Raw genomic sequence first — 27,540 nt, 5'->3', positions numbered from 1 at the left:
GGAGATCCCAAATCCCCCTAATATATCCGTGAAAAGAGAGCCCCAAACCCTTCTAACAAATCCAGAAAGAGATCCCCAAACACCTCAAATAAACCCATGAAGAGCGATCCCGAAGCCCCTGTAATCCATGAAAGGTGGTCCTCAAATGCCTTGAATAAATCCTTGACAGGAGATCCAAAATCCCCATAATAAATCCATGACACAAAATAACTGTTCATTTGAAAAAGGGCACTGGTCTTTGTAGAATGCCAGAATGGTTTTGGTTGGAAGGGACCTTAAAGCTCATCCTTTTCCACCCTGCGGCATGGGTAGGGACACTGTTAAAAATGACAGTATAATATTGGCTTTTGCATTTATACACTAACTTTTACATGCTGTTATTGATCATAAGTATTTGGATATGGTACAATTTGTAACTCGTTTTAGCTGCTTGTTAGTGCAACACAATCTATTAGTTTTGCACCGCAGAGCTTGTAGAAATAGTGGTGTGATGAATGTATTATATCATAGGCCTTAGCAAAACACGAAATGTTAAAATGCTGCTATATAACCAAGAGAATAGTGTAAAGAAATTATGTTGTTTCCCCTACATCTGCTGACCAGCCTCGCTAAGTGATAACAGTGACACAAACCAGGGCAACGGAGAAGAATTATAGAAGAAATCCTTATCAGGGAGTGTGAAACAAGACAGAAACACAAGAAGAAATAAAACATATAGACTTAACCCAGAGGATGTCTGCAGATAAATCAGAGTATAAAATCAAACAAAAGAGCTCCTGAAACATCAAAAAGCTCACAAGAATGTTTGAATAGTGTATGAAATAGATGAATATGCATGTACCTCAGTATGTAACAGTATATAGATAATACTGTCTTAATCTGCTGGTGTGCTCTTTGGCCAATAGCCAGAAACACCCCAGAACTGGACATTGTCCCTTAGTAAACTTTTAAAAATTCTAAAGAGCCAAGTCTGTTTTTCACATACACTTTCCACCATCCCAGGTTGCTCCAAGCCTTCATCGAGTGTGTCCTGGGACAGCTGCAGTGACAAAGGTTCCACAGATTCCCATGACACCCCCTGCCCTCACGCCGGGAAAACTACAACTCCCAGCATGCTCCGCGCCCCCACCGCGGGCCGCCGGTCCCAGCGTGCTTTGCGCGGCGCCACACAACAAATATGGCGGCGCCGGCGGCCCCGTGGCGGTAGGGCCTGGTTCGGCACCGTGAGTGAGGGGCCCTGAGGGGCCGGGGACCGCCGGCCCGGGGCAGACTGTCCGGCTGGGGGGGGGCTCCTGGCATGGCTTTGTTAGAGGGGCTTGGGAATGTCCCGCCGTGGGTTTATTCGGGGGGTTTGGGATCTCCTTTCACAGATTTATTAGAGCGGTTTGGGATCTCCTGCTGTGGGTTTTTTGGAGGGCTTTGGGATCTGTTCTCATTGATTTATTAGAGGGGTTTGGGATCTCCTGCATGGATCTAGGAACTCCTGGCATGGGATTATTAAAGGATTTTGGGAACTCCTGACATGGTTTTATTAGGGGAATTTGGGATCTCCTGTCACAGATTTATTAGAGGGGTTTGGGATCTCCTGCTGTGGGTTTTTTTGAGGGCTTTGGGATCTTTTGGCATGGGTTTATTAGAGGGTTTTAGGGACTCTGGGCATGGGTTTATTAGAGGGCTTTGGGAATCTTAGGGCTTTATTAGAGACTTTTGGGATCTCCTGCCATGGTTTTATTAGGGAGGTTTGGGATCTCCTGTCAGATTTATTACAGGGGATTGGGATCGTTTGTCATTGCTATCTTAAAGGGTTTGGGGGATTTCCTGTCATGGATTTATTAGAGGCTTTTGTGCTCTCCTGCCATGGATCTATTAGAGGGGTTTGGGAATTTCATGGGTTTAGTAGAGGGATTTGTGGATCTCCTGCCATGGAAATGTTAGAGAATTTTGGGATCTCCTGTCATGGATTTATAAGAGAGGTTTTGGGATCTCTTGCCATGGATTTATTTCAGGATTTTAGTTTCTCCTGCCACGGATTTATTCCAGTTTGAGGCCCTGTGCTCTGAAAGTACTGGGCCATCCAGAATCCCTTCCAATTGCTATTCCTGTGTGGTTTTTCAGGAAGGGAGGGAGGCTGCCAGCAGCAGTGCTCTGCTCCCAGGATCCAGAAATAAGGAGCGAGGGAGGATTTGGCACTCTCTGGAGTGCTGGGTGGGTGGTGTCTCCTGGATATGGCCCTTTTTTGGGACAAACCATCCACTCAGGAGCTGCTGGGCATTCAGGGAGGAGAAGAATCTAAATGCTAAAGTGCAACAGGCCTGACTGGAAGCAGGAACAAGGACTGGGAGGCAGCTGGGAATGAGTGCCAAGCCCAGGAATTCCATCCAGCAGCTTGGGAGGAGGGGCCTCTACAGAGATTTTAAGGCCGTCAAAAGCTGCATTCACAGGGGAAAAAGCTGATGCAAAGTGATTTAGTTCCTATTTATGTTCATGGGGAAAGTAAAACTTTAAAATCTTTCTGCTTTAGTGTCTCAGATGAAAAAGTCCCAGGGGTTTGGAGGAGGTGGATGAGGATATTCCAAGGTAGGGGATAGTTCACTTGTGGGAATAAACAGCTTTGTGCAAAATGGAATTGTGGTGGGTTTGATCCTGGTGAGAAGTCTGCTCAGATCTGTGATAACGGAAGTGCTTTTAATTCACCTTTTTTTATTACATTAATTTACACTTTGACACAGATTAATTGTTAGAATGACCAGAATAAGGTGGAAAAAAACTATAAACAAATTTTTCAGTCAGGGCTTCCAGGTTTATCTGGGGGGATTTGAGGCGGGTGGGTCCAACTACATCTTTTAATAGTAAATGCTTATTTTGCCTTTTTAAAGGACTCTTCTGCCTTCACAATGTTTGGGGACTTATTTGAAGAGGACTTTTCCTTTATTTCCAACAATCATTGTGGGAAAGGGAAGAAATCAAAGCCCAGAGAGTCTGAGCCTCCAGCTCCCAGGGATTTCACCAACCTCAGTGGAATCAAAAACCAGGGTGGGACCTGCTACCTCAATTCCCTTCTGCAGACTCTGCTTTTCACACCTGAATTTAGAGGTGAGGTGCTCAAAACCTTCTTAAAATGTTGTTGGAATTGATATTTCAGTAAGAGTTGCACTTCTGGTTATTTATTTAAGAAACATGGTGAGCTCGGGTGATTTTGGGACACACTTAATTTTACATAAATTATTGCAGAATAAAGTCAAAGTGTTTGATATTAAAATACATTAAATTTTTAAAGAGAGGATGTTGTCTTTTTAAATAATAATTTTTTTACCAATTGCAGAGGCTTTGTTCTCCCTGGGACCTGAAGAACTTGGGACTCTGGATGACAGCAGGAAACCAGATGCAAAGGTGCTGGGAATTTTCTTATTTGCCACTGTCTGATGTTGATTTGGAGGAATATGGTTCATGTGAAAATGAGTAAAAACCTGAATTTGACACAGAGAGGCAGTTTGGTCTGGCTGATACTGGATTTTTCACACCAATCTAAGCTTGCATTGCTGTAAGGTTTTGCTTCAGAAATCAGATATGGAGTCTCTTTCTGCTGAGATGTTCTCCCCCACCGCCTCATTCGACCGCACCGCCAAGCCCTTCAGGAGAGCTGGGGAGGGACTGGGGACAAGGGGTGGAGGGACAGGACACAGGGAATGGCTTCCCACTGGAATGGCTGCCAGGGGGCAGGGATGGATGGGATACTGGGAAGAAATTCTTGGCTGTGAGGGTGGGCAGGCCCTGGCACAGGGTGCCCAGAGAAGCTGTGGCTGCCCCTGGATCCCTGCAAGTGTCCAAGGCCAGGTTGGACACTGGGGCTTGGAGCACCCTGGGGTAGTGGAAGGTGTCCCTGCCTGTGGCAGGGGTAGGATGGGATGGGCTTTAAGGTCCCTCCCACCCCAAATCATTCTCCTTGGCTGTGTAAGGTGAGGCACTGGCGATTTTTGGGAAGAAAATGTGATTGCTTGGTGTGAGCTGAGCAGTGTGTGTTATGAAATAGTCAGGGGTAGTTTATCACCAACTTTGTACTAAATTGCTTCTGGTTTTGTTGAAATGACTGTTTTGAAGGCTGTGCCTGACATGCTGGCTGTGTTCCCTTGCTGTTGTTCCCAGGTTCGGATAATCCCGCTGCAGCTGCAGCGCTTGTTTGCTCAGCTCCTGCTCCTGGACCAGCAGGCTGCATCCACCACAGACCTCACTGAGAGCTTCGGCTGGAGCAGCCACGAGGTGCCAGTCCCCCTCCCCACACTCTTCTCCCTGGATAGAGATGGGTTCTGGATGGCTGACATTTAGGAAATATCTTAAAATCCTTCATGCTGCGGAGATGACATTGAATTGTGTCAGATCTTGGTGTATTTTGTTGGATCTCCACGTGGAGTCCATGGCAGTTGTTTACAGGGAGGAACAAAAGATGATTACTCTCTTAGATACAATTCCAGTAGCTTTTCCTTTGTTTTTCCAGGAGTGTTTTTCCAACAGGCTTCTTGTCCTCAGTTACTTGGATTCTTACTCAAGTTGAACTGTGTCAGTCAGAGATTAATCTAAATCTAGGGAGTGGCTTCAAATTGACAGAGGGCAGGAAATTTAAATGGAATATTGGGAAGGAATTGTTCCCTGTGAGGGTGGGCAGGCCCTGGCACAGGGTGCCCAGAGCAGCTGGGGCTGCCCCTGGATCCCTGGAAGTGTCCCAGGCCAGGCTGGACATCCGAGCTTGAAGCGGCCTGGGATAGTGGAAGGTGTCTCTGCCTATGGCAGGGAGTGGAGAAAAATGATCTTTAATGTCCTTCCAACCCAAACCACTCTGGAATTCTATAATTAAACCCAAGTGAAAGTGTCTTAGGTGGATTGTAGCATAACCAAATTACAAATAACAATAATAAAGGTAGTACTTCATTACTCAAGGAGTAAATGTATGAGTAGCCACTGAGACACTGGGACACTTGAAATCTTATTTTTAAGCTGTAAGACAAGCACAGCAGTGTTGCACTCCTTCCTGTTTGGTTTTTGTGTTGCAGGAGATGAGGCAGCATGATGTGCAGGAGTTGAACAGGATCCTCTTCAGTGCTTTGGAGACTTCCCTCGTGGGGACGTCAGGCCATGACCTCATCAACCGCCTGTACCATGGCATTGTTGTCAACCAGATTGTGTGTAAGGAGTGCAAGAACGTCAGTGAGAGACAGGTAAAGCCAGGGATCCTCCACTGTGGGGTTCTCTTTGGGCTATTGGCTTTAAATGTTCTTGTTTTTAAAGTCCAAAAATAATGTCATCTCTGTTGAGTGCCTTGTTGAATCCAGGTGGTGAGTGCTGGACTTTGTCTTTGGCTGCATTTTCTACATGGTAGGTAAAAAACCCAAATGTTTTGCATCTTCTGAGTTCACAAGTCCTGCCTTTGATAGATGTAGTTAGCACAGAGTGCAGTGAGGTAATAGCAAAATATATCTTTACAGTCTATTATGCTCTTTGTAATTTAAAACAATCAGTTTCTAAAAATCAATTTCTGTGACTGTACAAGGTTTTTTTGCCCATCAATGTGATGAGTAGGATGGGTATCTTTCTAATCACCACAAACTTGGACCCCTCAGAACCTTGTTTCTTCTTGTCTTTTCTGCACAGGAAGATTTCTTGGACCTCACAGTGGCAGTGAAAGGTGTGGCTGGCTTGGAGGAGGCCCTCTGGAACATGTATGTGGAAGAAGAATACTTTGAGAATGACAACTTGTATCGATGTGGAGCCTGTGATAAACTGGTTGAAGCTTCAAAGGTAACACTTTGGGGTGGGATGATGTAGAACTAGATGGGATAATTGGAAAAAATTCTTTCCTGTGAGAGTGGGGAGGCCCTGGCACAGGGTGCCCTGAGCAGCTGTGGCTGCTCCACCCCTGGGAGTGTCTAAGGCTGGGCTTGGAGCATCCTGGGGTAGTGGAAGGCCCCCTGCCCACAGCAGGGGGTGGCACTGGATGGGTTTTAAGGTCCCTTCCAACCCCCAAACCATTCAGGGATTCTATGAAACTTCAGCAGGGATGTCAAGGAAAGCTCCTGTGGCTCATTTCCCACATGTTGTTGCAGTTTTTTTGTCCCTGAGTCTGGTGTAATTTGGAGAGTGTTGACTCATTCAACGTCTCTGCTACACCTTGCTCTGGGTATTTTGGGGGATTGGCTAAAAGATGAGTTAAAGCATAAAGTAAAAATATGCAATGAGAAATCATGGATTCTCACTTCTGGAGAACCCAAATGAGAGAGAAGAACAATGAGCAGCTGTTGCTCTGTGCAGGGAATGGGATCTGTTGCTCTGTTTTTGTGGAGGGAGGCAGACTCAGGCTGCTGGTGCACTCTGCCCTGGTCACAGCCCCTTGGCCTCCTGCAGGATGGGTGAAATCCAAACCTGGCAGCCTTCTGGATGTTGAGGGAGTAGTCCAAATGGAAGAAGAGGTCAGGCCAGGTTAATCAGTGACTTGGGAACTCAGGAACACTCAGCAGTGCCTCACATGTCTTATTTCAAGAGCTGGCTGGGGTTTAACTAGACTGGGTTCAAGGCAGTACAGGGTAAGTTGTCTGCCTCTCACAAGTGCTCATCCATGCAGGAGGAGAATGGGAACTCTGAATTTTGCTAGGAAATCACAGAGATGAGGGTTTCCAGGCTGTGGATGCAAATGGAATTCCTAATTCAGGGGATTTCTTAAACCCTGTGTGTGTTCCTGTTGTGCCTCTGCCAATGGAGGGGAGGATGGAGATGTTGGAAAGACTCGGAAATGTGGCCATGGAACCCACACCTGCTGTCACAGGTGGTAGAAGGTGGTTAGCTTTATTTCTCAAGAGGGTTCTTGATGTGCTCACTCATCAAGTGGTTGGATCTGGATTAATCTGGAGTCATTCAAATGGATTTTCCTGACTTTCCTGTCTGGAGGGTGCACCCCTGTGGAAATGAGGGACACTTTAGCTCCTGGTTGTTCTGTGACTCCCTGTATAGAGCCCATGGGCTAGGGAGTTGTCATTACTGACTGGATTTCACCTTAATTTGCTGTGGCAGGATCAAGTATGGGACTGGTGATCACCAATCAAGGAGGATGTGGGGCTCAGCAAGGGGAGAAGATCTGGGTGGCTTTTAGGTTTGGGAGGGAAATTGAGAATCAGGGAAGACATTTCAAAAATGAGGGCATTTCTTGTGTCTCTGGTGGTAACAAAGCTTTGGTGGAAAAGGATTTGACCACAGCAGGGTGGAAGCACAATTTTGTTCTAAGTCTGTGCTTAAAGTGTTTTTTTAAATCCCTTCCCAGTCTGCTAAACTACGCAAGCTGCCTCCCTTCCTCACCATTTCCCTCCTGAGGTTCAACTTTGACTTTGAGAAGTGTGAGAGGTATAAGGAAACGAGTTGCTACACATTCCCCATCCAGATCAACCTGAGGCCTTTCTGTGAGCAGGTGGGCACTGGTAATGTTTGTTAAAAGTTTCTGTATGCTCAGCAGAGAACCCACAGCTCAAGGTTATCTCTTATTTTGCATTTTGTCAGGTATTTGAGTAACTCTGTAGTGTCCTCCTTCACTTTTGAACTGAGCGACCTTGTAGCTACAAGGGGGAAGGGTAAAATAATTACCCAAAAGTTATCTAACCTCTCCTTGACAGGAAGATTATCTGGAAATGGAAATTTATTTTTGTGTGGTTATTCTCTGATAGCATCATGTATAAATTGAGCTATATGTGCTTTAGGTGCCTGTAGTTATTCCATTTTTCTCTGTGTTTGCATTCATAAATACGTTTCTGGTTATAAACTGAGTTATGCCATTGCTCAGTGACACATTTTGGTCCTTCAACAACATAACAGAGGCACTGTTATGGAAAAGACATTTTTCTTCTTGAAGTGTTGCAGTGCAAGCTTGGAAATTTCTCAGTGTTTGCATTTGAGGAGGCATTTTCTCCCCCTCCCCAGTTTTAGTGTTTCTAGGTGTTGTTGCTTCTCTCTCTCCTCTTTAAAACAAAATAAGCTTCGTTGTGGACAAGCATTGAAATTGAAAATATTTTGAATTTTCAGTATGGTTCAGAATCCTACTTGTTGAATAAACACAGATTGCCCAGGGAAGTGGTGGCTGCCCCATCCCTGGAAGTGTCCAAGGCCAGCTTGGACAGGTCTTGGAGCCACCTGGGCTAGTGGAAGTTGTCCCTTCCCTTGGCAAGAGCCCAGATGAATTTTAAGGTCCCTCCAGCCCAAACTGTCCTGAGGTTTTATGGTTTATCAGCCTGTGCCTTGCTCCATGGCTTGTGCCAGTCCTTCCTTGTGTCCCCAGCCCTCAAAAGCTGTTTCAGTCTCTGCACATGCAAACACACTGAGAAATGTCTGAAGTGATGCTGAAGGTATAAAGCTGGCCTTATGTGAGAGACTGACCTTGGTTGTTGTTACAATTATTGTTTTTCTTTTTAAAGACTGAAATGGATGATTCAGAGTACATGTATGAGCTCTTCTCTGTTATTATACACAAAGGTGGCTGCTATGGAGGACACTATCATGTTTATATCAGAGATGTGGATGAATTAGGAAACTGGCAGCTCCAAGTAAGTCCTAAACATTTTTCTTCCTTGCTTTTAAGGTTGTACTTTTCAGAAAAGCATTAAGAGCTACTGGATGAATCTGTATCCAGACTTAATTAATTAATGTTTTGATGAGGCTTTGTGTGATTGGCCTCATTGAGAAGGGCAGTTTATTAGAATGTCCTTCAAACTCTGAAATTGTGCATGATGATGTCAACACAGAATAATCTAACCCTCTAATTGTGTGTGGAACCACAATATTTGTGAGTGTCTTTCTTACCCAGGAGGAAGAGGATGGGCTGATTGAAGAGAGGGCTTTAGGAGACACTGAGAATGCCAAAGAAACAGAAAACCCACTGGCAGTCTTGAAAAGGATTTTATCAGAGGTATGGTATGTAAGGAGTTCATTGCTTTGGTTTTGGAGCTAGGGAACCTGCAAGGGGTTGGTGTTTGGGAGAGTGGGCAGGCTTAAGTGTCCAGAGCTCTTCTGAACTTAGTGTGAAGCATTTAAAACTTGGCTTCAATATTAACAGTGACTCCTTATATGGAGAAAGGTCCTTTTGGAGCATTCCTAAAGCTGCTCACCAAAGCTGTTGCAAAACGAATCAGAATATGCAGAGTTGGAAGGAACCTGCAAGGATCATTGATTCAGCTCCTGGCCCTGCATGGACACCCCAACAGTCCCACCTGTGCATTCCTGAGAGTGCTGTCCTGGAGCTCTGGCAGCCTTGGGAATGTGCTCATTCCCTGGAGAGCCTGGGCAGTGCTCCACCACAGACTGAAAGAAGAACCTTCCTCTGATATCCCACCTAAACCACCTCTGACACAGCTCCAGATGATGCTACAGCAGCTTGCTAAAAACCAGGAATGATTAAAACACTTCAAAATTGGCTTCTTTGTGTTGACCCCTTGACTTCTGTAGCTTATCTTACCTTAGATTTTCGTTTCTCTGCAGGAAGAAGTTAAACAAATTCCTGTAGATCAATTAGGGCAGAAATTACTGGAGAAGAAAGGGGTGTCCTGGAATAAGAAATACAGAAAACAATATGGAGCATTACGAAAGGTAATCACAGGTTTGCTAGTTTTGGTTTTAGATAACTTTAATAATCATTCATTTTCTTATTGAATAGCCAAGAGGATGATAATTGAGAATATGGACCCTTGGATTAGCATGTGCAAGGAGAGGTTTGTAATGTGAATTAGAAGGCTGGTGAACATAAGATTAACGAGGAATTGTTTGCCTGAGACTTTTAGTATTTTTTTTTCCAGTAAAACCAATTTTCCAATTGATTGCTGTATTTTATGATGTCTTAAGGAAAAGGCTTCAGCATTTGTGTTGTAGGTAGGTGGAAAACTGATGTTAGCTTGTTTTTTGAAGGGACCTCCCTGCAGTTTCCACAAGAAATATTTAAATGTAGGTATGAAGTGTGGATGTGAGGCTTTTACAGAGGTGAACATGAGGAAGCACCATAAAATGAGCGTTGAATTAATGGGGTTTGTGTTTTACTTTGAGGAGAATCAGGTGGAGCAGCTTCCTGCAGGCTGCTGCATTTAACACTTGGCGTCTTCATCCTGTCCTTGCTTCCTTTTCAGTATTTGCAGAATCATCCTCAGATATTTCAGCTCACTCCTGATGGAAGTAAGGTTGGCCTGAAGGAAGCACACAAGTTCAGGCTGGATTCTCATGGACAAAATCTCCAGAGCCCTTCCCAGAAAAATGATGTCCAGTGGAACTGTGAGAAGAACCCCCCAAGGCCAAGGGCTGCTTCTGCTGGGTGCCACTGGTTTGATCTGAATGATTCCAAAGTCCAGCCCATCAAGGAGAAGGATATTGAGAAGCAATTCCAGGGTAAAGAAAGTGCCTACATGCTGTTCTACAGAAAAGCTCAGCTGAAAAGGCCCCCTGAAGGTACAAAAAATCTTATGTAGATTCTGAGGGGGCTTCCTGTTTTCACCTCTTTTTCTAGGGGGCTTCTTTGTCCTTTCCAAGCTTTATTTCCCCCTGTTTTCCTTATAGTGATCATTTGAAAAAATAATTAAATGAAGATACAAGGAGGTGGTGACCTCTTAATTGGCTGTAGCTGACTAATTTGTTTTTAGCATGCTCCACAAATAATGGCAGAGCACCAGCTGGAAGAAATACAAGTTATTGTTAGTGGTATTTATGTGTTATGCTCCCTTAAGGAAGGGTTGATTGGAAGGAGTAAAAGCATTTGTTTGTTCTTTATATCATCTTGCAGTTGAGCTTTCAGTGATTACTGTAATGTCTCCTCTTGATCACTTTTCTTGTTTGCCAAACCACATTTTAAGCCTGTATTATTTTTGTTGCAGCACGAGGAAATCCAAGGTACCAAATTCCTGAGCACCTGCTGAATGAAATGAATGCTGCTAATACAGAGCTGCAAAAAAAGAGGTGTGTTGGTGTCACTGTACTCAAACAGCTCTTACCTGCAGGACTCCTAAGGGATTCAAAAGGAAAGAAATTCCTTGAGCAGAGTCAGAACCCAAATGGTGCAATGTCATAGAGGTTAATTGAGGAATATAATTTCTGTATCCACATTCTGCTGGTTCCCTGCCTTCCCTGATAGCAGGCAGCCTACGGAATTTCAAGGGAAACATACAGTTTCAAATTGTACTGTTTTCTGCTGAAAATCACTGCAATTCTGGAAAGAGAGTGGAATGCATTATCTTAACTGTGTTCACACAGGGAGTTCTGCACAGGGAGAAGGGGGAAGGGCTTGGTTTATGGTGAATTTACAGAGAAGTGCTGTTCTCTGCCAGAAAAGTGAAGAGCTTGTGGTATTCAGGTTGGACACACAAGTGCAGATACACCTGAATCACAGTTAAGATATCAAAATACAGACACAAGAGTGACAGTTGATGGGATATTTCACACAAGATTGTGGCTGCCCCTGGATCCCTGGAAGTGTCCAAGGCCAGGTTGGATGGGTCTTGGAGCAACCTGGGGTAGGGAAAGGTGTCTCTGCCCATGGCAGGGGTGGAGCTGGATGAGCTTTAAGGTCCCTCCCAACCAAAACCATCCTGGGATTGTGTTTCTGAGTGAATTCCACTCCTTTATTGTTTTAAATGTTTGCTGCTAGAACTAGGGACAGGTATAAAGGAGAGGAATGTAGCCCTGGGGGGGATCAGTTCCAGGACTGCTACACAGAAACACCTGTTTGGTGTTAAATTCACCAATTTGTTGTGCTGTTCTCCCAAAGAGCTGAATGTGACTCAGCAAACAATGGCATTGATTTACATCTCCACCTGAGCTCCTGCTACAGATTCCACAACGGGGCTTTGCATCCTTCACTTTCCTGGAAAGAGAGTGTGGTGGATTTGACCATTGACAGAAGGAAAACACTGGGAGAACTTCGGCAGGCAGTGTTCCAGGTACCTGCTCTTACCAGATGAATTCAAACATCATTTTTACTTGAGCCACTGCAACCTTTGCAAATATATTTATGCTGCAATCTTTGTGTCAACAAGAAATTTTCGACAGAAGATGGAGCTTAGGAGGCTAAAAACTTCATACGGGTTTAAACAGGAGGAAAGAGTGGTATGGGGTCTGTTCTTGAAGCCATGAAATTGGTGGAATTTTAACTATGGACACTTCAGAGTTCACATGAGCTAATTAATTATATTTGGGCAGCATGTGCATGGCCATGGATTGACACTTGCAGAGCTCCAGGCTTATTCTCAATATTTCATTTTGTGTCAGAGTTGTCTTTGTCTCTTCAAAGAGTCACCAGTTAAATGTCAGCAAGTGATCTTGGGAGCCAGGCTGTTCAGCAGATTGTAATTATTGTGAGTGCTGTGAGTTACTGCTCACTGTCATTTTACAGAATTTTTCTGGTTATTTTTTTCCCAATTAGATGTTGGAATCTTGGGAAGGTGACATGGTTCTCAGCATGGCCAAGCCTTTACCAGCAGGATTACACCTGTACCAGGTGCTTGATGGTAAGAGCACTGCATGCCAGGCTTCCATGCTATTGCTGTACTTTAATGCCTGCAGACATCAAAGATTTCATCTATAAACCGTCCTGGAGATGTGTATTTCTGAACACTCTTCTGGCTCATACTCATAAGTTATTTAAATTATTTATTTCTCTCAAATGATTCTGAGACTTTGCTGTGAAATCTTTGTTGTGAAATGCAGTAAGACTGCAGATCTTCAGCAAGTTAGGGACATTTGCTGATGAGAATGTATCAGTCTGTGTTTCGCCCTTGATTTGCTTGTGGATGTTTGCTTTCATAGGATTGGCCTAATAGGTGGAGGAGAGGATAGAAGAGAGGAGCCAGGGTGACATCAAAGGAAAACGTAGGTTAGACTTCAGCTGAAGTAGGAATTTTGTAAAGGAACTGCTCACATAGAGTTCATTAATTTATTATGGGTACATCAGTTTTTCAAACTGTCATTTTTGTCTCCAGCTTTGCTTTGTTAGGCAATTCTAAGTGTCAGTCGTTAAAATCTTACTCAGGAACTTTAAATTTTATGTACTCTGTGGTCAGCTTCAGAAAATCAGTGTTGAACCAGAACATAACACAACTCTCTGTGATGTTGACATCAAAATAGAGAGACACTCAGAGCTGTTCTAAATATTCCTCCCCCTGCTTGCACAGTTCTTTAAGTGTAGTGACTTTTAAAAACTTGCTGACCCTGTTTGTGAGGAGCAAGAACTTGATGATTTGCTCCTAATTTTTAGGAGATGAGCTGACCCTGGATGGGACTGGGCTGGCTGATGGAGCAGACATCTTCGTCTGGAATGGGAAAGAGGTAAAGGAACCAAACACTTCCTTCCCTGTCAGCTCTGAAGAGATAAGACTGTGCAAGGTCTCCTGGAAATCCTGTGCTGCTTTTGTAGTTTTCCATCTTCCTTTAAGGCTTCTGCTTAACCCAGAAGTGGTTGTCAAGCACAGCATTTTATTCTGTCTCTCTAGTGGAATAAAATGCTACTTTGGAATAATTTTTATTATAAAAGTATCCATTTTATTTTGGCTCTCTCACAAAAAAAAAAAAAGACCCCAAACAAAACCACCCAAACATGTAGTAACAGAGACAGGTTTGTATTGGTTTTATTTTTGGTATAGTTTTTTTAATTGCAGTTTTTGTGCCATTAAATTTTCTTCAGCAAAGAACTAGGGTTGAATATCAGAAAGACCAAGATTTTAAAATGTAAAGTCACAATATTCAGTAACATTTGGGCTAAATTCCTGTGTTCTAGATTTTGCCAAGTGTCCACTGGATTCCCAGCTGCTGTTGCCATGGAATGGTTTGGGAAGGGACTTAAGGATCTCATTCTACCCCTGCCATGGGGGTAGAGCCTTCCACTGTCCCAGGTTGCTCCAAGGCCTGTCCAGGCTGGCCTTGGACACTTCCAGGGATGCAGCCACAGCTTCTGTGGATAACATTTTGCCATCTCTTCCCAACACCTGTGGTTCCTCCGGTTGTTTGCTCAGTACAAATTTGGTCTGAGATGGTTTGTTTGTGAGGGGCGAGTCTCAATCTTCTTGCTGCCCAGTCTCTCCTGTATTTCCTGGATCACACAAAGCTGGCATTCCTTCCTCCTTTCCCTCAGGTTGGAGGCACAAAGGTGTTGGCGGGCCCTGAGCACGAGCCCGTGGTGCTCAACGTGCTTCGCTTGGCCGAGCACAACGAGGGTGGCAAGGGGCAGCATTTCAGCGAGACCCAGCTGGTCGTGTCCTGCAGCACCAGCCTGGGGCAGCTGCACTCGGCCTTGGCTCCAGCAGGGGGTATCATACTCAAAAATGGCTCAGGAGCAGACAGAGAAGCCAAGAACTGGGAAGTTTTCCATGAGGAAGACATGAAGGAAACAGTCCGAAGTGTTGGGCTCAGGGATGGGTGCTCCGTGCTGATCTTAGACAGCCATGACCAGAGGTAAGGTTTTTGATTATGACTATGATTAAACAGCAACAACAACAAAAAAAAGCAATTTTGGCAAAACCTTTTAGTTCAAATGATACTAACAGCAAGTAAATGATGCTTACAGCAATATTCTTGTAACTAGTTATCACTTTGAGTTTACAAATACAAGTATTTTCATCTTAAGTTTTGCAGACCAGCTATTTTTCAGCTGTTAGATTTTTCTTGCCCTCAAAATGTAGCACCAGTCACAACTTTTGATTTACACTTGTAAAGGGGGGAAAAAACCTGGTGGGGGCAACTCATGCTTAGTGAATCCAAAGGTGCCAAGGGCAAATCTGGGGTCTCATGACACTCTGTGCTCCCTGAGGCCTCTGCTCTGTGGGATGCAATCACTATGAACAGCTCTGGCATCATCCATTTATTTGGGAGCTGTGCTGGTGAGTGATGTAGCCCTGCCAAGGTTTGGTTTTCCCATCTCTGACTGACTTTGCATTGCTGGTTCCCACAGCTTTGTCAACGTGGCAAGTGGGAATTTGACTGCCTTCACCTATGACATCAGCTGGCTCCAAGTGAAAAACTTCTGTGGGGAGGAAGAGGAGGAGAAACACGTTAAAATCACTGCCACTATTGACACGGTAAGGATTCTGCTTTCCTGAACAGCTTGTTCACTGCACTTGGCCCAGCTCATTTGATTTAAGCCTCAGGGATGAAGTTTTTCCCTGCAGAAATTAGTGTTGAGCTCAGAGTTACAATCCCTGGGATATTTGCAGGCAGTGCAGTGCAGTGTTATAGTGTCAAACAGTTTTCTCTTTCTTCCATTTATAAATGGAAGTTTGAGGTGGTGTCAGTAGCCAAAGCTAAAAGAGATGGGGAAGGATTATCTTTGTGCACTGGCACTTGAACAAGCAGGGGTGTTGGTGGCATTCCAGGCTGTTCATATCCCTTTTAATGTCCCTGTCTTTTAGATGATGTCAGATATCAAAATGAAAGCGATCCGGGAGCTTCAGCTGGAGGAGGAGCTGGGTAGGTGTTCAGCTGCTTTGTCAATCTGCTAATGTTACAATTTGCTGGCTTTTGAGCAGGTTTAGTGTATAATTCTCCTTTCAGTGAAAGAATAAAAGCTGAGGCTGTTGATGCAGACTCGAGGAGTCTCTCTCCAGTAATATTTTTGATGTCACAGAGAGAGGCCTCTAAGATAAACCTCTTGTAATCAATCTTAAAGGTGTTACTTGTCTGAAATTCTGAGCCAAATTCCTATTTTATTCCTATTTGAATTACTTAATACTTCTCTCTTTCCTGCCCTTTTTGCTGCAGCAACTGAGAGCTGTCTTAGACCTGTTAGTGGCAATGGGAAACTTCTGTCTCCAGGTAAATTCATTTATTGCATAACTGTTCTGTAAGAAATCCACTGGGGAGATTCTGAGCCTCTGTTTGTCCTTTCCTGGCAGAAGTACCTGCCAATAACTCCACTGTTTCCCAGGCTTAACTGAACCAGTTCTGTGGGATTTGTTTTCCCCCAGTTTAAAGTTAATTAAAAGTACTAATACAGATGTAGGGGTTAAACTGAAATGTCCAGCTTGGTTTTACTGCTCACATCCCTAATCCACCTGTGCTTCTGATGGACTCTCAGAGATCTCCATGCCTTTGTTCTCCTCATAGGACACTCACAGATCTGCTGTCAGGGCTGAGCAAGTTAAGCTTTCCAGAGGGTACTGAAGGTTTTTAGCTTGCTCTGAGGATGATAAAACTGATGTTTTTATTTGTCCTCCCTGAAGTTCCTGAGGATTACACGGTCAAGGAAGCAGAACTGAAGATGGGAAGCTTGCTTGGGCTGTGCCGTGGGAAAGCTCCAACTTCCACTCAGGTACAGCAGTGTGGGATGGGAGGAGCCTGGTGCAGGGACTTTCCTAAAGAGAGTAAAGTTAAAAAAAGGGGGATATTGCTCTTAGAATGTGCAAGTTGTAAATATCCCAGAATGGTTTGGGTTGGAAGGGGCCTTAAAATGCATCCAATTCCACCTCCTGCCGTGGGCAGGGATGCCTTCTACTAGCCCAGGATGCTCCAAGCCCCAGTGTCCAACCTGGCCTTGATGTGCAGGGGAAGGAGTAGTTGTGCATTTCTAGAGACCAGGGGTGGCTAATGAGGATCTGCTGATGGCCATAACTCAACTATCTTGGCTTTTTGTGCTGTTGTAGTGCTGTTTGATGACATTCTTGCCACAGGAATTGTTCTTACACTTCCATATTTATTCTGATAGTTAGCGTTTGGGTTTTCAGCTCTTCCTGTACTTCATGGTTGGGAGTGACCAAAGCTGCAGCCCAGAGATGGAGATAGTTGTGGAGGAGACTGCCTCTGTCAGAGAGGTAAGGCTGGCTGCTCCCAAGCTCCTGGACAACATTCCTTGCACGGAACTGGAGGCTGAGGAGTTGGGAAGAGCCATGCACAGAGTGAAGGGAACTTTGGTGCTACCAGTCCCATGTTGAATTTGCAGCTTTAACTTTTAAAAAAGTTACATCTGCAAACTCCAGGGCAGAATTTATTCAAGTCAAGGAACAAACTGACATCACCCATTTAATTTTTTACCAGTTTGGGAAAGCTGGCTCAGCTGATGTGGTGAATTTTTTGCCTGAAAAGCCATCTCATCTGTAAAGGGTTTAATATATAGTCCAAATACATCTTGTCTGTCCAATTATATTGTTTTAAGAATTGACCAGCAATCAGTCACTCTTCATGTCAGAAAATTCTAACATAGATTTGCTGAAAGATTTATTTCCCATCTTCATCATTGACAGCACTCTCCTCTGTGTTTATTTTTTCAGTGTCTCAATTTAATGCTAGAGAAATCTGGATTATCAGGTTAGTTGTGCTATTTACATATTTAAAAGGAATTTTTAATATTTTTAAGACAGCTCTTTCTACCCTAAACCCTGTAAGTGTGTTTCAATGATCTGTGTGCCATTGTAATGTGAGGAAGGGAAAGAATTCTAAATGCAAAGTCTTTATAATGTAGTTTTTTATTCCAAGGAGCTTGTCATAGATTCAAATGATAATTTGACACATGGGAATTCTCTTCTGAAACCAGGGAAAATAATTAGATAGGTGAGGAAAATAAAAGATTATTTTCAAAATAAAATATAATAAAATGAAAAGATGATTTTCATACAGCAGAAGGTCTGGGGAAGATGAAAGTGATAATTCATTTAGTCAGAGTTGTGTTTAAAAGGCAAATAAAAATAAAGAACAAAAGAAAAAGGACCCTTGATGCTTGTTAAGAGTTTTGTAATATTTTCCCACAGTGCCATTATTGACTACTTAGTTTTCTGTGTGTGTCTTTTTGGGTTTTGGTAGGTGACAACTGGCATTTGAGAAGGCTTGACTGGTGCTACGAAGCAGGGGAAGCATTAAGTCAGGAAGTAAGAGGAGCCTGTTTTAATCCATTGGTTCTTTGCTCCCTGGGGACAAAGGCAGGTGTGGGCTGACAGGGATCCTGTCCTTTCTCTTCCTGCAGAATGCCACCCTGAAGGAACTCAATGTTTGCAGAGGAGACACTTTGGTTATAACCGAAGGGAAGCTTCCAGGAAAGGTAAAAGGAGATTGGGCAATGTCTGCAGACTTGGAATTTCAGAGTACTTTGGGTTTGGAGGGACCTTAAAGCCCATCCAGTGCCACCCTGCCATGTCAGGGACACCTCCCCCTGTCCCAGGTTGCCCCAAGCCCTGTCCTACCTGACCCTGAGTCCCTTGCAGAATCGTAGCATTGTTATTTCTGCACCATCACTATGTTCCCATGAAATCACATCCCCAGCTCATTCACATCCACTCATTCTTTGGACACTTCCAGGAGTGGTGACTCCTCCACTTCCCTGGGCAGCCTGTTCCAAAAGCTTAGTTTTAAACAAATCTTCTCTCTCTTCCTTTGCTAAAGGTGAAATTTCTCCTTGTCTGCACACACTTGAGCCACTTGGTATTTTCTATTCCAGGGTTTCCTGAAAATCCCCATCTGGTGGCTGAAGCCTTCAAGCTGTAAGAAACATGGAGAAAAAGCAGAAGACCAGGTGAATGGGATCACCTGGAAGATGGAGGCTTTGCAGGTGTCTGCTGCAGCAGGTGAGCTTGGCCAGGCTTTGAAAGGAATAGTCTGTGCTTGCTATTTGAGTCAAACCCAAATTTTAATCCAAAGCCTTAAAACCCTCCTGAAACCTAGGAGGGGCTGCATGACTTGCATCAAGGTTATGGTGGAAGGACCACTCAGGAGACAGATGCAGTTTTGGACGTAAATGTTGGATAATCCTGTTGTGGGGATGTTCCTCATCTGGATTTGCTCAAAGCCCCACTAAATCTTGTAGCAGGGGCTCTTTATTTGTCAGTCTCTGTACTGAGGGCAGTGGTAGCATTGTAAAGCATCTCCTTCATGAGCACAGATGTGATTGGCCTCAAATGCCAGACTCCTGAAGGCACATTTAATTCCCTTCAGGCTGTGTTGCTTTTTGGGAAGCTGTAAAAGGAGGGATGGGTAAAATTTGCATAGTATCAAGACCTGAAATGCAGTGTTTTAACATGTTTGTTCTCCTAAAGGTCAAATCCAAATTCAAAACAAGCCAGGGCAGCAAAATCAAGTGAGGTTTGAGAAGGGAGAAGAAGATGAAGTGGAAATAAGAGAATTGGAAAATGGGGAACAAATTGATTTTTCATTTTGTATTAAAAGTAATATTCTTCTGGTGCTGAGCTGTGCTGCAGGGCAGGACCCCTCTCTTTGTAGAAATTTTCTTTGCATTTTTCTCCTTCTGCCTCAAACCTTTTCTCAGTTTTCACTTTTCCCCTGTTGGTTTCAGTAGTGGAGCTAAGAGAAATTCAGCTCTGCTTGCAGTTGGTTTAACCAGTAAATAACACTATTTATAAATGGGAATAACTGCTTCTAGTCCTGAAATTTGCAGGATTGGAGCTGTGTAGGAACTGTTGGGAAATTACTGGGATGTATTTTGTGTGCTGGATATGGCCATGGCAGGGGGTTGGAATGAGGTGACCTGTAAGGTCCTTTCCAACTCAAACCAGTCTGGGATTCCTGGATATTCTAAGTGGACTCCAGACTCCTTCTCTAAGTGAAATGTGACTGTGAAGTGACTGTTATCTCTCAGGACTATACAAATCATGTTGACTCTTCTGTTATTTGTTTCTTCCTCTTCCCTCTCCCCCATTTCAAAGCTCCACCAGAACCTGCCCACCCAGGCCTGGATCTCTGTTATGCTGGCAGGATAGAGGTAGCAGGAGAGGCGTCTCTGGAAGACCTGAAGATGCAGGTTAGCTGTTCTCCTGTGTTGGACTGTGCAGCAGCGCTGTGATGACTTGAGCTCCATTAACAGCTCTTTTTTATTTCCTTTTCCCCTGTCTCCAGTCTGTTGTGCCATGGCATTTATGCCATGGTCACTGGTAAGTACCAAGAGGCAGCTGGAGCACGTAGCTCAGACACTTCCTTAGTGTCCCTGCTGTCCCCATCCTCCTGTCACATGCCCTGGCCTGCAGGAGCCTCGTTGCACTTCAGCTGAAGCTCTACCTTGCAGCTTTTTGTCTTCATTTCAGTGAAAAATCTCTCCATGGGAAGTACACACATAACAAGCACCTCCTAAAAAGCCACTTTGTCATTTCCACATTGTTCCTGTATTAGTTTTATGCTTTTTTTTTTTTTTTTTTTAATTTCTGTATGTGGAATCTGATGAATAAAGAATTGCTTTGGGGTGCACAGGTTTGTCAGCCAGGGCAGTCTGGCTCGTTTTGCTTGGCCAGAAATTAGAATACCTTTGTATGATTTTAATAAACTAAAAACCAAACCAAGCAAAACACCCCAAAAGAAAAAACTAAACCCAAAACCCACCCCAAACCCACAAAAATGTCCTCCACCTCATCCTACAAAAAGGCTTTGTGTGGTTTAAGCAGTTGATTTTCTACTTGGACTGCATGGGGAAGGATCTCTCACCTGATTCTGCTCCATACCAACACTGATTTTTTTTTGGGAGGTATAATTTCAGTTTTGGGCTCTGCCGGGCTACTGCTGTGGAGAACTGTTTGCATCTTGAATGAGGAGGAATTGGCTGAGCATGGGAAGGGCTGTGTCCTTGGGAAGGGCTTAGAGGAGCTCAGCACTTGGCCAGAGACTGGGGCAATGATTGCAACAGCCTCATTCCCTCCCAGTTGTTCAGATTTTGGTTAAAAAAAGAAATTGGGTACTTTGGAAATGGAAGTTGAGAATTGTTGAGAGGGAGGGAAATCAAACTCCCTTTGAGGTTGAGAAGTGAATATTTTGCTTATAGCCACAAGCAACAGCTGGTGTGGAATAAATCTCAATACCTTGACCTCTTTTTTGAGAGTTAATCCAGTGGTGTTCTATTTTTCCAGGGAGACTGGATGCTAAAATTATTGATGCAGTATTTCTGTTTTTCAGGCTCTGACCTTACCCTGCTGCCAGGAGCAGGTTGTGCCCCTGCCCTCATTCCTCAGAGCTTGGACAGTGGACAGCAAACGCCCTGGGAAGCTCCTCCGGGACAACAAGCGGAAACTCAGGTGGGTTTCCTGGGGAATGTGCAGCAGGCTGGATGTGGGATGGATTGGGGTGGGGGGGGTTCATCAGCTCAGTCTGGGGTAGAAAGGACCTTAAAGATCAGCAAGGATCTTAAAGACCATCCCCTTGCCGCAGACAGGGACACCTCCCACCGTCCCAGGCTGCTACAAACCCCAGTGTCCCACCTGGCCTTGGACATTTCCAGGGATCGAGGGGCAGCCCCAGCTGCTCTGGGCACCCTGTGCCAGGGCCTGCCCACCCTCACAGGGAACAATTCCCAATATCCTATCTATCCCTGCCCTCTGGCACTGGGAAGCCATTCCCCCTTTTGCTGTCCCTCCATCCCTTGTCCCCAGTCCCCCTCCAGCTCTCCTGGAGCCCCTTTAGGCCCCAGAAGGGGCTCTGACCTCTCCTAGGAGCCTTCTCTTCTCCAGGTGAGCACCCCCAGCTCTCCCAGCCCGGCTCCAGAGCCATGTAGACAATCTCTGTTCTCTTTTCAGTGACTACAGGCTGGGGGCCAGAGTGGAAATCTGCATAGAACCCTTGCAAGAAGAAGAGAATTTGGGGTAGGAGCTCAAGATCTTTATTTCCCTTGTTTCTTACAGCTCTGCATTTGAGGGAAGCCTTAACTGAGCAGCATTTTATGTCAGAGCTCTCAGGATGTGGGAAAGCCTTGGAGGTTGTTTATTGTTTTCCACAAAGTGAGGGAGGAGAGGGGGGGAAGGCTGGGAATTCTGAAAGCATAGTTCACAAGAATTTCCATTCTCTCATCCTACTGCCAGCCCCCACGAGCTGCTGCTACGAGTCCAGATGGGAATACCAGGAGAGAGGGACTACTTCGACTCCCGGGATTTGGTGTGGGATATCTCCAAGGAATGCACGACCTGGGCTCTGAGGCAAAGAGTGGCTTCTCACTATTGCCTCCCTGTAGATAAAATTGAAATAGCCAAATACTTCCCTGAGAGATTTGAGTGGCTGCCAATATCTAGCTGGGTAAGATCTGGAATGACAGAATCCAACAGCTGTGGGAGAGGAGCTTGTGTTGCATGGGCTGCAGTTACTTAGGGATTTAATTTAAGGAGAATTCCATACTCTTCTGCTTTTGATTTTATTCAGACACAGCAAATCTCCAAGAGGAAAAAGAGGAAAAAGCACGAGAGTTTGCAGGTAGCACCTTATCACCTGAAGGATGGAGACATCATTGGGGTGAAGGTAAATTTCCCTGGATTTAATTGTTGCATGAGGATTGGGTTCAGGCAATGTCCCCTTTACAGTGTCTTCATTTCTTCCTGGTTTTCCCTCATCCTTCTGCATTTCTAAGAGTACTGGGATATGGGTTTGGACATTGCATTGTGTTGATAGGAAATTTCTTGCTGCTGCTGCTTTTCCTTTTTCTCCTGGGTCTTTTTTCTTGCCCTCATTTTTAGACTTTTTTTTTTTTTTTTTTTTTTGATTCTGAGTAAAATCCAAGGAAGTGCCCTTTAAAAATCACAATATAGATACAAACCTTTTACTTATTATAGGTTACTGAACTATGACAGTTCTATTTTAAGGTGTGAAAAGGAATTATTCAACATTGAACTCTGAGCTAGAAGTCAGGCTTAGTTAGAAGGAAAGAACATTCCAGCTGGGTTTTAGAGCAGTAGGAGAAAAATGTCATGTTCTCTCCTGCTGTTTTAGCCTATTGGAAAAAATCCATCCCTGGAAGTGTTCCTGGCGAGGTTGGATGGAGCTTGGAGCAACCTGGAATAGTGGAAGATGTCCCTGCCCATGGCAAGGGTGGGACTGGATCATCTTTAAGTTCTCTTCCAACTCAAGCCATTGCAATTCTAATTAACTTGAAATGAATCAGTGCAAAACTAGTCAGAAGGAACAATCTGGAAATTTAATGTGTCAGTCAAGGAACAGCTGGGAGATAGTTTGTCCTTCTGACTTGGATCTCTCCAGTCCAAATCTCCAACCTAATCTCTCCAAACCATTTTCATAACAGAACCTTCTCCTTGATGACACCAAGGACTTCAGCACCATCAGGGATGACATTGGGAAAGAGAAGCAAAGGCAGCTGGCTCTGGAAAAGAGGAAAAGGTAGTGAGCACTTAGTTTCATTTTTCTTCTGAAATACCCAAAATGTTTGTGGCTTCTCAGAAGATCTGTGGCTGCCCTGTCCTTGGAAGTGTCCAAGGCCAGGTTAGAAGGAGTTTGGAGCAACTGGGACAGTGGAAGGCATCCCTGCCCATGCCAGGGGGTGGCACTGGGTTGGTCCTTAAGGTCCTTTGAAATCCAGATCTTTCTATGATTCAGGCTAATTGGATAATTTTTGAGGCCAGTGGTAGCTGGGTGCTGTCAGAGCACACAGTTCCAGTAATCCTGCAGGGAGCACTTGGATAATTCAAGCTCCTGGCTCTCAGTGTTCCTCTCCCTGGTGGTTTTTCTTCCTGGGATGCACCATGGAGGTGAAAATGAACCCTTGGCTGGCCTGGCCTTGCACAGGCTGTTTTCACAGCTCACTGGAGCTCAGAGTTCAGGCCAGGCTCACCCTGCTAAGGCCCAGCACTAAACATTAACTGTGTATTTCTGTTTTCCAGCCGGCAGGAGCGTGTCCAGGATCCCTTTTTCCCTGAGGAGAAGCTCCCCACGAAGCCCCGCAAACCAGAGGTCGCTCTTTCCATCAACGTGGGGGTTTTCAGATAGCACCAGGAGCTGCTCTGCCCACACCACCCTGTACTAACCTGGCCTGCAGGGCCTCAGCTCCAGCAGCAAGAGGGGCTTTCCCCAAGTGTCTTCAAGGATCCCTGAGGCACAAACTGGCTGTAGGACTCAGGATAACTCGGATTTTCTTCTGCTCTCTCTTGGGGAAGTGCTTTAAGTTCCCTTTCTCAGTGTGGTACTTACTCTCAGGCTGAGTAAATGCACTTTATGGAGGAGGAAAAGGATTGATATATTGTATAACCCCTCAGTGACTCTTTTGTAACCACCCCAAACACTTGGTTGGGTCAGATGTGACCTCTTGCACCATCACTACTGAGATTTAATGCAGTCATAATCATCTCTTTTTAGAATTTTTTCCCATCTCTGATCACTGAAGTTGCTGCTGATATCAGAATTTGCTTTTCCCTCTTTATCTCTAAACCTAAGTCTGTAGGAGCTGGAGTCAGCCATAAGAATGAAGGGAATATGGAAATCTCTGAGCAAAGTGTAAGAAATTGGCTCAAAAAGAGCAAGTCCAGGATCTGTCAAGATGTAAAACCTGTAGACCTGTTGTGATATGGAATAATAGGGACAAAATCTTAGATTTTGCAGTTTCTGGGGCTTGTTTTGTTGCCCAGAAACATCACTTTTCACTTTCTAGGGTGTTTTTTTTGACCCTAAACTTCATTAACAGACAAAATGGTTGGAACAAATGGACAGATCTGATGTTTGTTCTTCAGTGGGTTTTACTGTACTCAGGAAAAAGGCTTGTGTTTATTTTCAGTGCTCCTCTTCAGAGGAATTTCCCGCATTTCTCATCCTTCCAGCTGTCCTGATACCCTGTTACGTTGGAGAACCTGTTTCTCTTGGTGTCCTGAGCTGACTTTGAGCAGCTCACTGAGCTGGGCTCCAGCTCAAAGGCTCTGAAGTATGAACTCCAAAGTGAGCCTGATTATCCTTAATTAAATCTGTGCTCATGACAGGACAAAACAGAAGCTTGCTTTTGGGGGCTGCAGTAAATATTTGATCTATTTGCTGTATGTGTAGATTTTGTAGCAGGAGCTGCCAGTTGAGCAGATTCCTCAGATTTTGGCTAACATGAGATTTTTTTCATGTACCTTTTATAGGTTAACACTATTCTGGTATTTCAGACAGCATAAAAATAAAAACTGACACTGCTATCAGCAAAAAAAGAAGTGAAAAGCACCGTGAAACACACAATTATTTATTTCTCTGCATATCTTTAGAGTTCAGCAGGTGCTCCTGTGCTTGATGCTCTGCAGAAGGGGGTGTTTAATGTCCTCACTCACTTGAATCCTGAAATCCCAGTTGCATGGATACATTTTCTGCCCGAGGGAGGGCAGTGGATGTTTTCCCATCTTAATTTGTGTCGCCTTCTTTCCGTATCAGGTGTTCTTGGGAACCTGGGTTTACAGTAGGGATCAGAGGTGCTGATTCCAAAGGTTTATGTTCCCACGTGGTTCCAGCCCATTGGATTTATTTACTGTCACTTCGGTTCCTCTGGTTCTTGCTGGACTGAGCTCAACCTTCCCCTCTTGAATAACTCTGGCCTCTGCTTGAGAACACCAAGTTTAGAGAAATTGAAATGCAAATTCCAAGTGGGAATTTTGTGCCTTTTGTTCAAGTGTAATGTAGCAGCGCCTGCACTGAACCAATCTTTGATCATTTCTAATGTTGGCTCAAAATGATTTTTGGGTTTTTTTCCTTAAAACTCTTGTGGGCCATTCCACAATGAGAGAGTTCATGGAAAACAAGGCTGGGGAGAGGAAACACCTTTTGGAAGCTGAGTCTTTGTGACTCCGTGGGTTCTGATGGTTATTTGCAAAGCCTGGAAGAGCTTCCATCTTTCTTTTTCAAGTGTTCTTCACAAAATAAAATGTCATTTTTATCTGCCTAGTTGGGTTGTCTCTGGATGTCTCACTGCTTGGGAATGGTGCAAAATGGTTTCTGACATTGAGTATTAATTAGCTTTTCTAACCAACATTCCCATCTCTGGGGGAGGTGTCCCCATTCCCTGTGGCTGTTGTCTTTTCCTGAGGCTTCTGGCTTGGTCCTAGCTCAGGGCTGAGTGCAGGAGCAGCTTTGCTTTGTCCCATGTTTCCAGTCCCTGTAGAGGAAGGACTGAGGATGGCAGGGAAGGTTCCTCCATCAGGACACAAATTAAAGCCATGCTGGAGACTTAGAAAAAGCCTTGGAATTTTTTTTTTTATCCCAATTTTAATGCATTGTTTGGACTGGTTATTTTGAGTAACTGATTTTGACTGAAATTAGCAGTTAGCTTCTAGAGACTATTAATCCACTTTCTGGGAAATTAATTCTTTTTAGGGTTCTGTTTGTTTCATTTTTTTTTCTTTCTGGTCATCTGCTCCTCCCATCTTGCTCAGACCTTTCTGGGATTCTAGACCAGAAGACTGGGGGTTTCCAGAAACCAGGAATTTCTCCCAGGAAATCTCCCAGAGCTGAGCTGAAAGATTCCTACATTTCTCTCAGCATCCTTCCAGACAAGGGTGATGCAGAATTCATGGCATTTCCAAGAGGATTAGCAGGGTTAAATGGATATTGGGAAGAAATCCTTCCCTGTGAGGGTGGTGAAGCCATGACCCCTGGCTTTTGGCTCTTCAGTTAAATGGAGCTGTGCTTCCTTGGGGTGCCTCTGCAGGAAAATGGGCAAATGAGGCCAAGTTTAAACTTCCCCCCCAAGATTCCTCCTCAGGCATCTCAGATGCTTCATAGGGAGTCAGTGGAAAAAGATAAACCACACAAACCCAAAATAAACATCCCTCTCTGCCAGAGCAGCTTCTTCCCACTTGTTCTTGCTTCCTCTGAGTCTTCTTCTGCTGCCCTCAGATGTGGAAGCTGTCAACATCTCCTGTCCTTCCCAGGATCACCAGATCCTGGAGTCACAGCCTGTCTGGGAACCTCAGCAGCAGTGGCCTGGGGGTGATATAAAATTCCCTTCCCTTGAGCACCTGCTGGCAGGAGCCCAGCTGAAATTACCCATTTGGCATGGAAGTGTCTGCTTCCCTTTTGCTGGAAAAATTTCAATACCTGCACCACAGCCAGAGTGATTTGCTTTGTAATGCCTCTCTTTATTCCCAAATCTGGTTCTTTAAAAGAAAGGTGTGGGTTGGAATGAACAGGTGAACCAGTGCCACGCCATGGCAGGGACACTTTCCACTATCCCAGGCTGCTCCAAGCCCCAATGTCCAGCCTGGCCTTGGGCACTTCCAGGGGTCCAGGGGCAGCCCCAGCTGCTCTTCTGGGCACCCTGTGCCAGGGCCTGCCCACCCTCACAGGGAAGGGTTTTTCACCAATATCCCATCCATCCCTGCCCTCTGGCACTGGGAGCCATTCCCTGTGTCCTGTCCCTCCATCCCTTGTCCCCAGTCCCTCCCCAGCTCTCCTGGAGCCCCTTCAGGCCCTGGAAGGTTTCACTGGAGCCTTCTCTCCTGTCCATGTGAGCACCCCCAGCTCTCCCAGCCTGGCTCCAGAGCCTTGGAGCATCTCCCTGCTCTCCTCTGGGTGTGCTCCATGTGGTCCCTGTTTCCCACAGAGTCACCGTTTAGTGATAAAGCAAAAATAATAAAAAGAAAACTTTTCCCCGTGTGATTCACCTCCCACTGACACGCACCATTTCTCCCCAACACATCCGCTGCCTGTTGTGCTGAGGGGCGGGAGGGGCAGATTTGAGGCTATTTCCAGGTTATGGGACTATTTCCAGGGTTTTCTGGGCTGTTTCCTATTGTTTTGGAACTGTTTCCAGGGATTTGGGGCTGTTTCCAGGGCACTTGGGGCTGTTTCTGGGGATTTTGGGGCTCTTCCAAAGAGTTTTGGGGCTGTTTC

At 44.8% G+C, this 27,540-nt stretch overlaps 1 protein-coding gene across 3 annotated transcripts; it reads left to right on the top strand.

Moving 5' to 3' along the window:
* The first annotated feature begins 1,138 nt into the window (after positions 1-1,138).
* USP40 (ubiquitin specific peptidase 40) lies at positions 1,139-25,593 on the top strand. 3 transcript variants are annotated; one of them, XR_015289525.1, is made up of 33 exons: positions 1,139-1,223; positions 2,877-3,093; positions 3,323-3,390; positions 4,144-4,257; positions 5,046-5,210; positions 5,644-5,790; positions 7,304-7,447; positions 8,445-8,573; positions 8,834-8,935; positions 9,505-9,612; positions 10,143-10,458; positions 10,881-10,962; positions 11,771-11,942; positions 12,425-12,509; positions 13,256-13,326; positions 14,129-14,448; positions 14,945-15,071; positions 15,402-15,459; positions 15,751-15,804; positions 16,212-16,300; positions 16,713-16,799; positions 17,256-17,292; positions 17,785-17,849; positions 17,945-18,019; positions 18,416-18,542; positions 19,638-19,732; positions 19,828-19,862; positions 20,872-20,990; positions 21,489-21,554; positions 21,771-21,981; positions 22,105-22,200; positions 22,979-23,073; positions 23,574-25,593. XR_015289525.1 is itself a non-coding variant. In XM_023930554.2 (32 exons), the coding sequence occupies exons 2-32, from the start codon at positions 2,895-2,897 to the stop codon at positions 23,677-23,679; spliced, it is 3,729 nt and encodes a 1,242-aa protein (XP_023786322.2). In that variant the 5' UTR covers positions 1,139-1,223; positions 2,877-2,894; the 3' UTR covers positions 23,680-25,593. The 3 variants fall into 3 exon arrangements, 2 of the variants coding, with proteins under 2 accessions (XP_023786322.2, XP_023786324.2); XM_023930554.2 differs by lacking the exon at positions 19,828-19,862; XM_023930556.2 differs by lacking the exons at positions 1,139-1,223; positions 19,828-19,862 and adding an exon at positions 2,441-2,577.
* The last annotated feature ends 1,947 nt before the right edge of the window (positions 25,594-27,540 follow it).

The sequence above is a fragment of the Cyanistes caeruleus genome, chromosome 7 (assembly GCF_971803275.1).
Source record: "Cyanistes caeruleus chromosome 7, bCyaCae1.hap1.1, whole genome shotgun sequence".
Taxonomy (NCBI): domain Eukaryota; kingdom Metazoa; phylum Chordata; class Aves; order Passeriformes; family Paridae; genus Cyanistes; species Cyanistes caeruleus.
The sequence above is the reverse complement of the archived record's forward strand: the minus strand, read 5'-3'. Positions and strand labels throughout refer to the sequence as shown.

Bases quoted from the DNA above. Each gene is read 5' to 3' on its own strand.
- USP40 (XM_023930554.2), top strand. From the start codon at position 2,895: ATGTTTGGGGACTTATTTGAAGAGGACTTTTCCTTTATTTCCAACAAT. The intron at 7,448-8,444 runs GTGGGCACTGGT...TTCTTTTTAAAG, and splicing joins TGAGGCCTTTCTGTGAGCAG to ACTGAAATGGATGATTCAGA. The intron at 8,574-8,833 runs GTAAGTCCTAAA...TTTCTTACCCAG, and splicing joins TAGGAAACTGGCAGCTCCAA to GAGGAAGAGGATGGGCTGAT.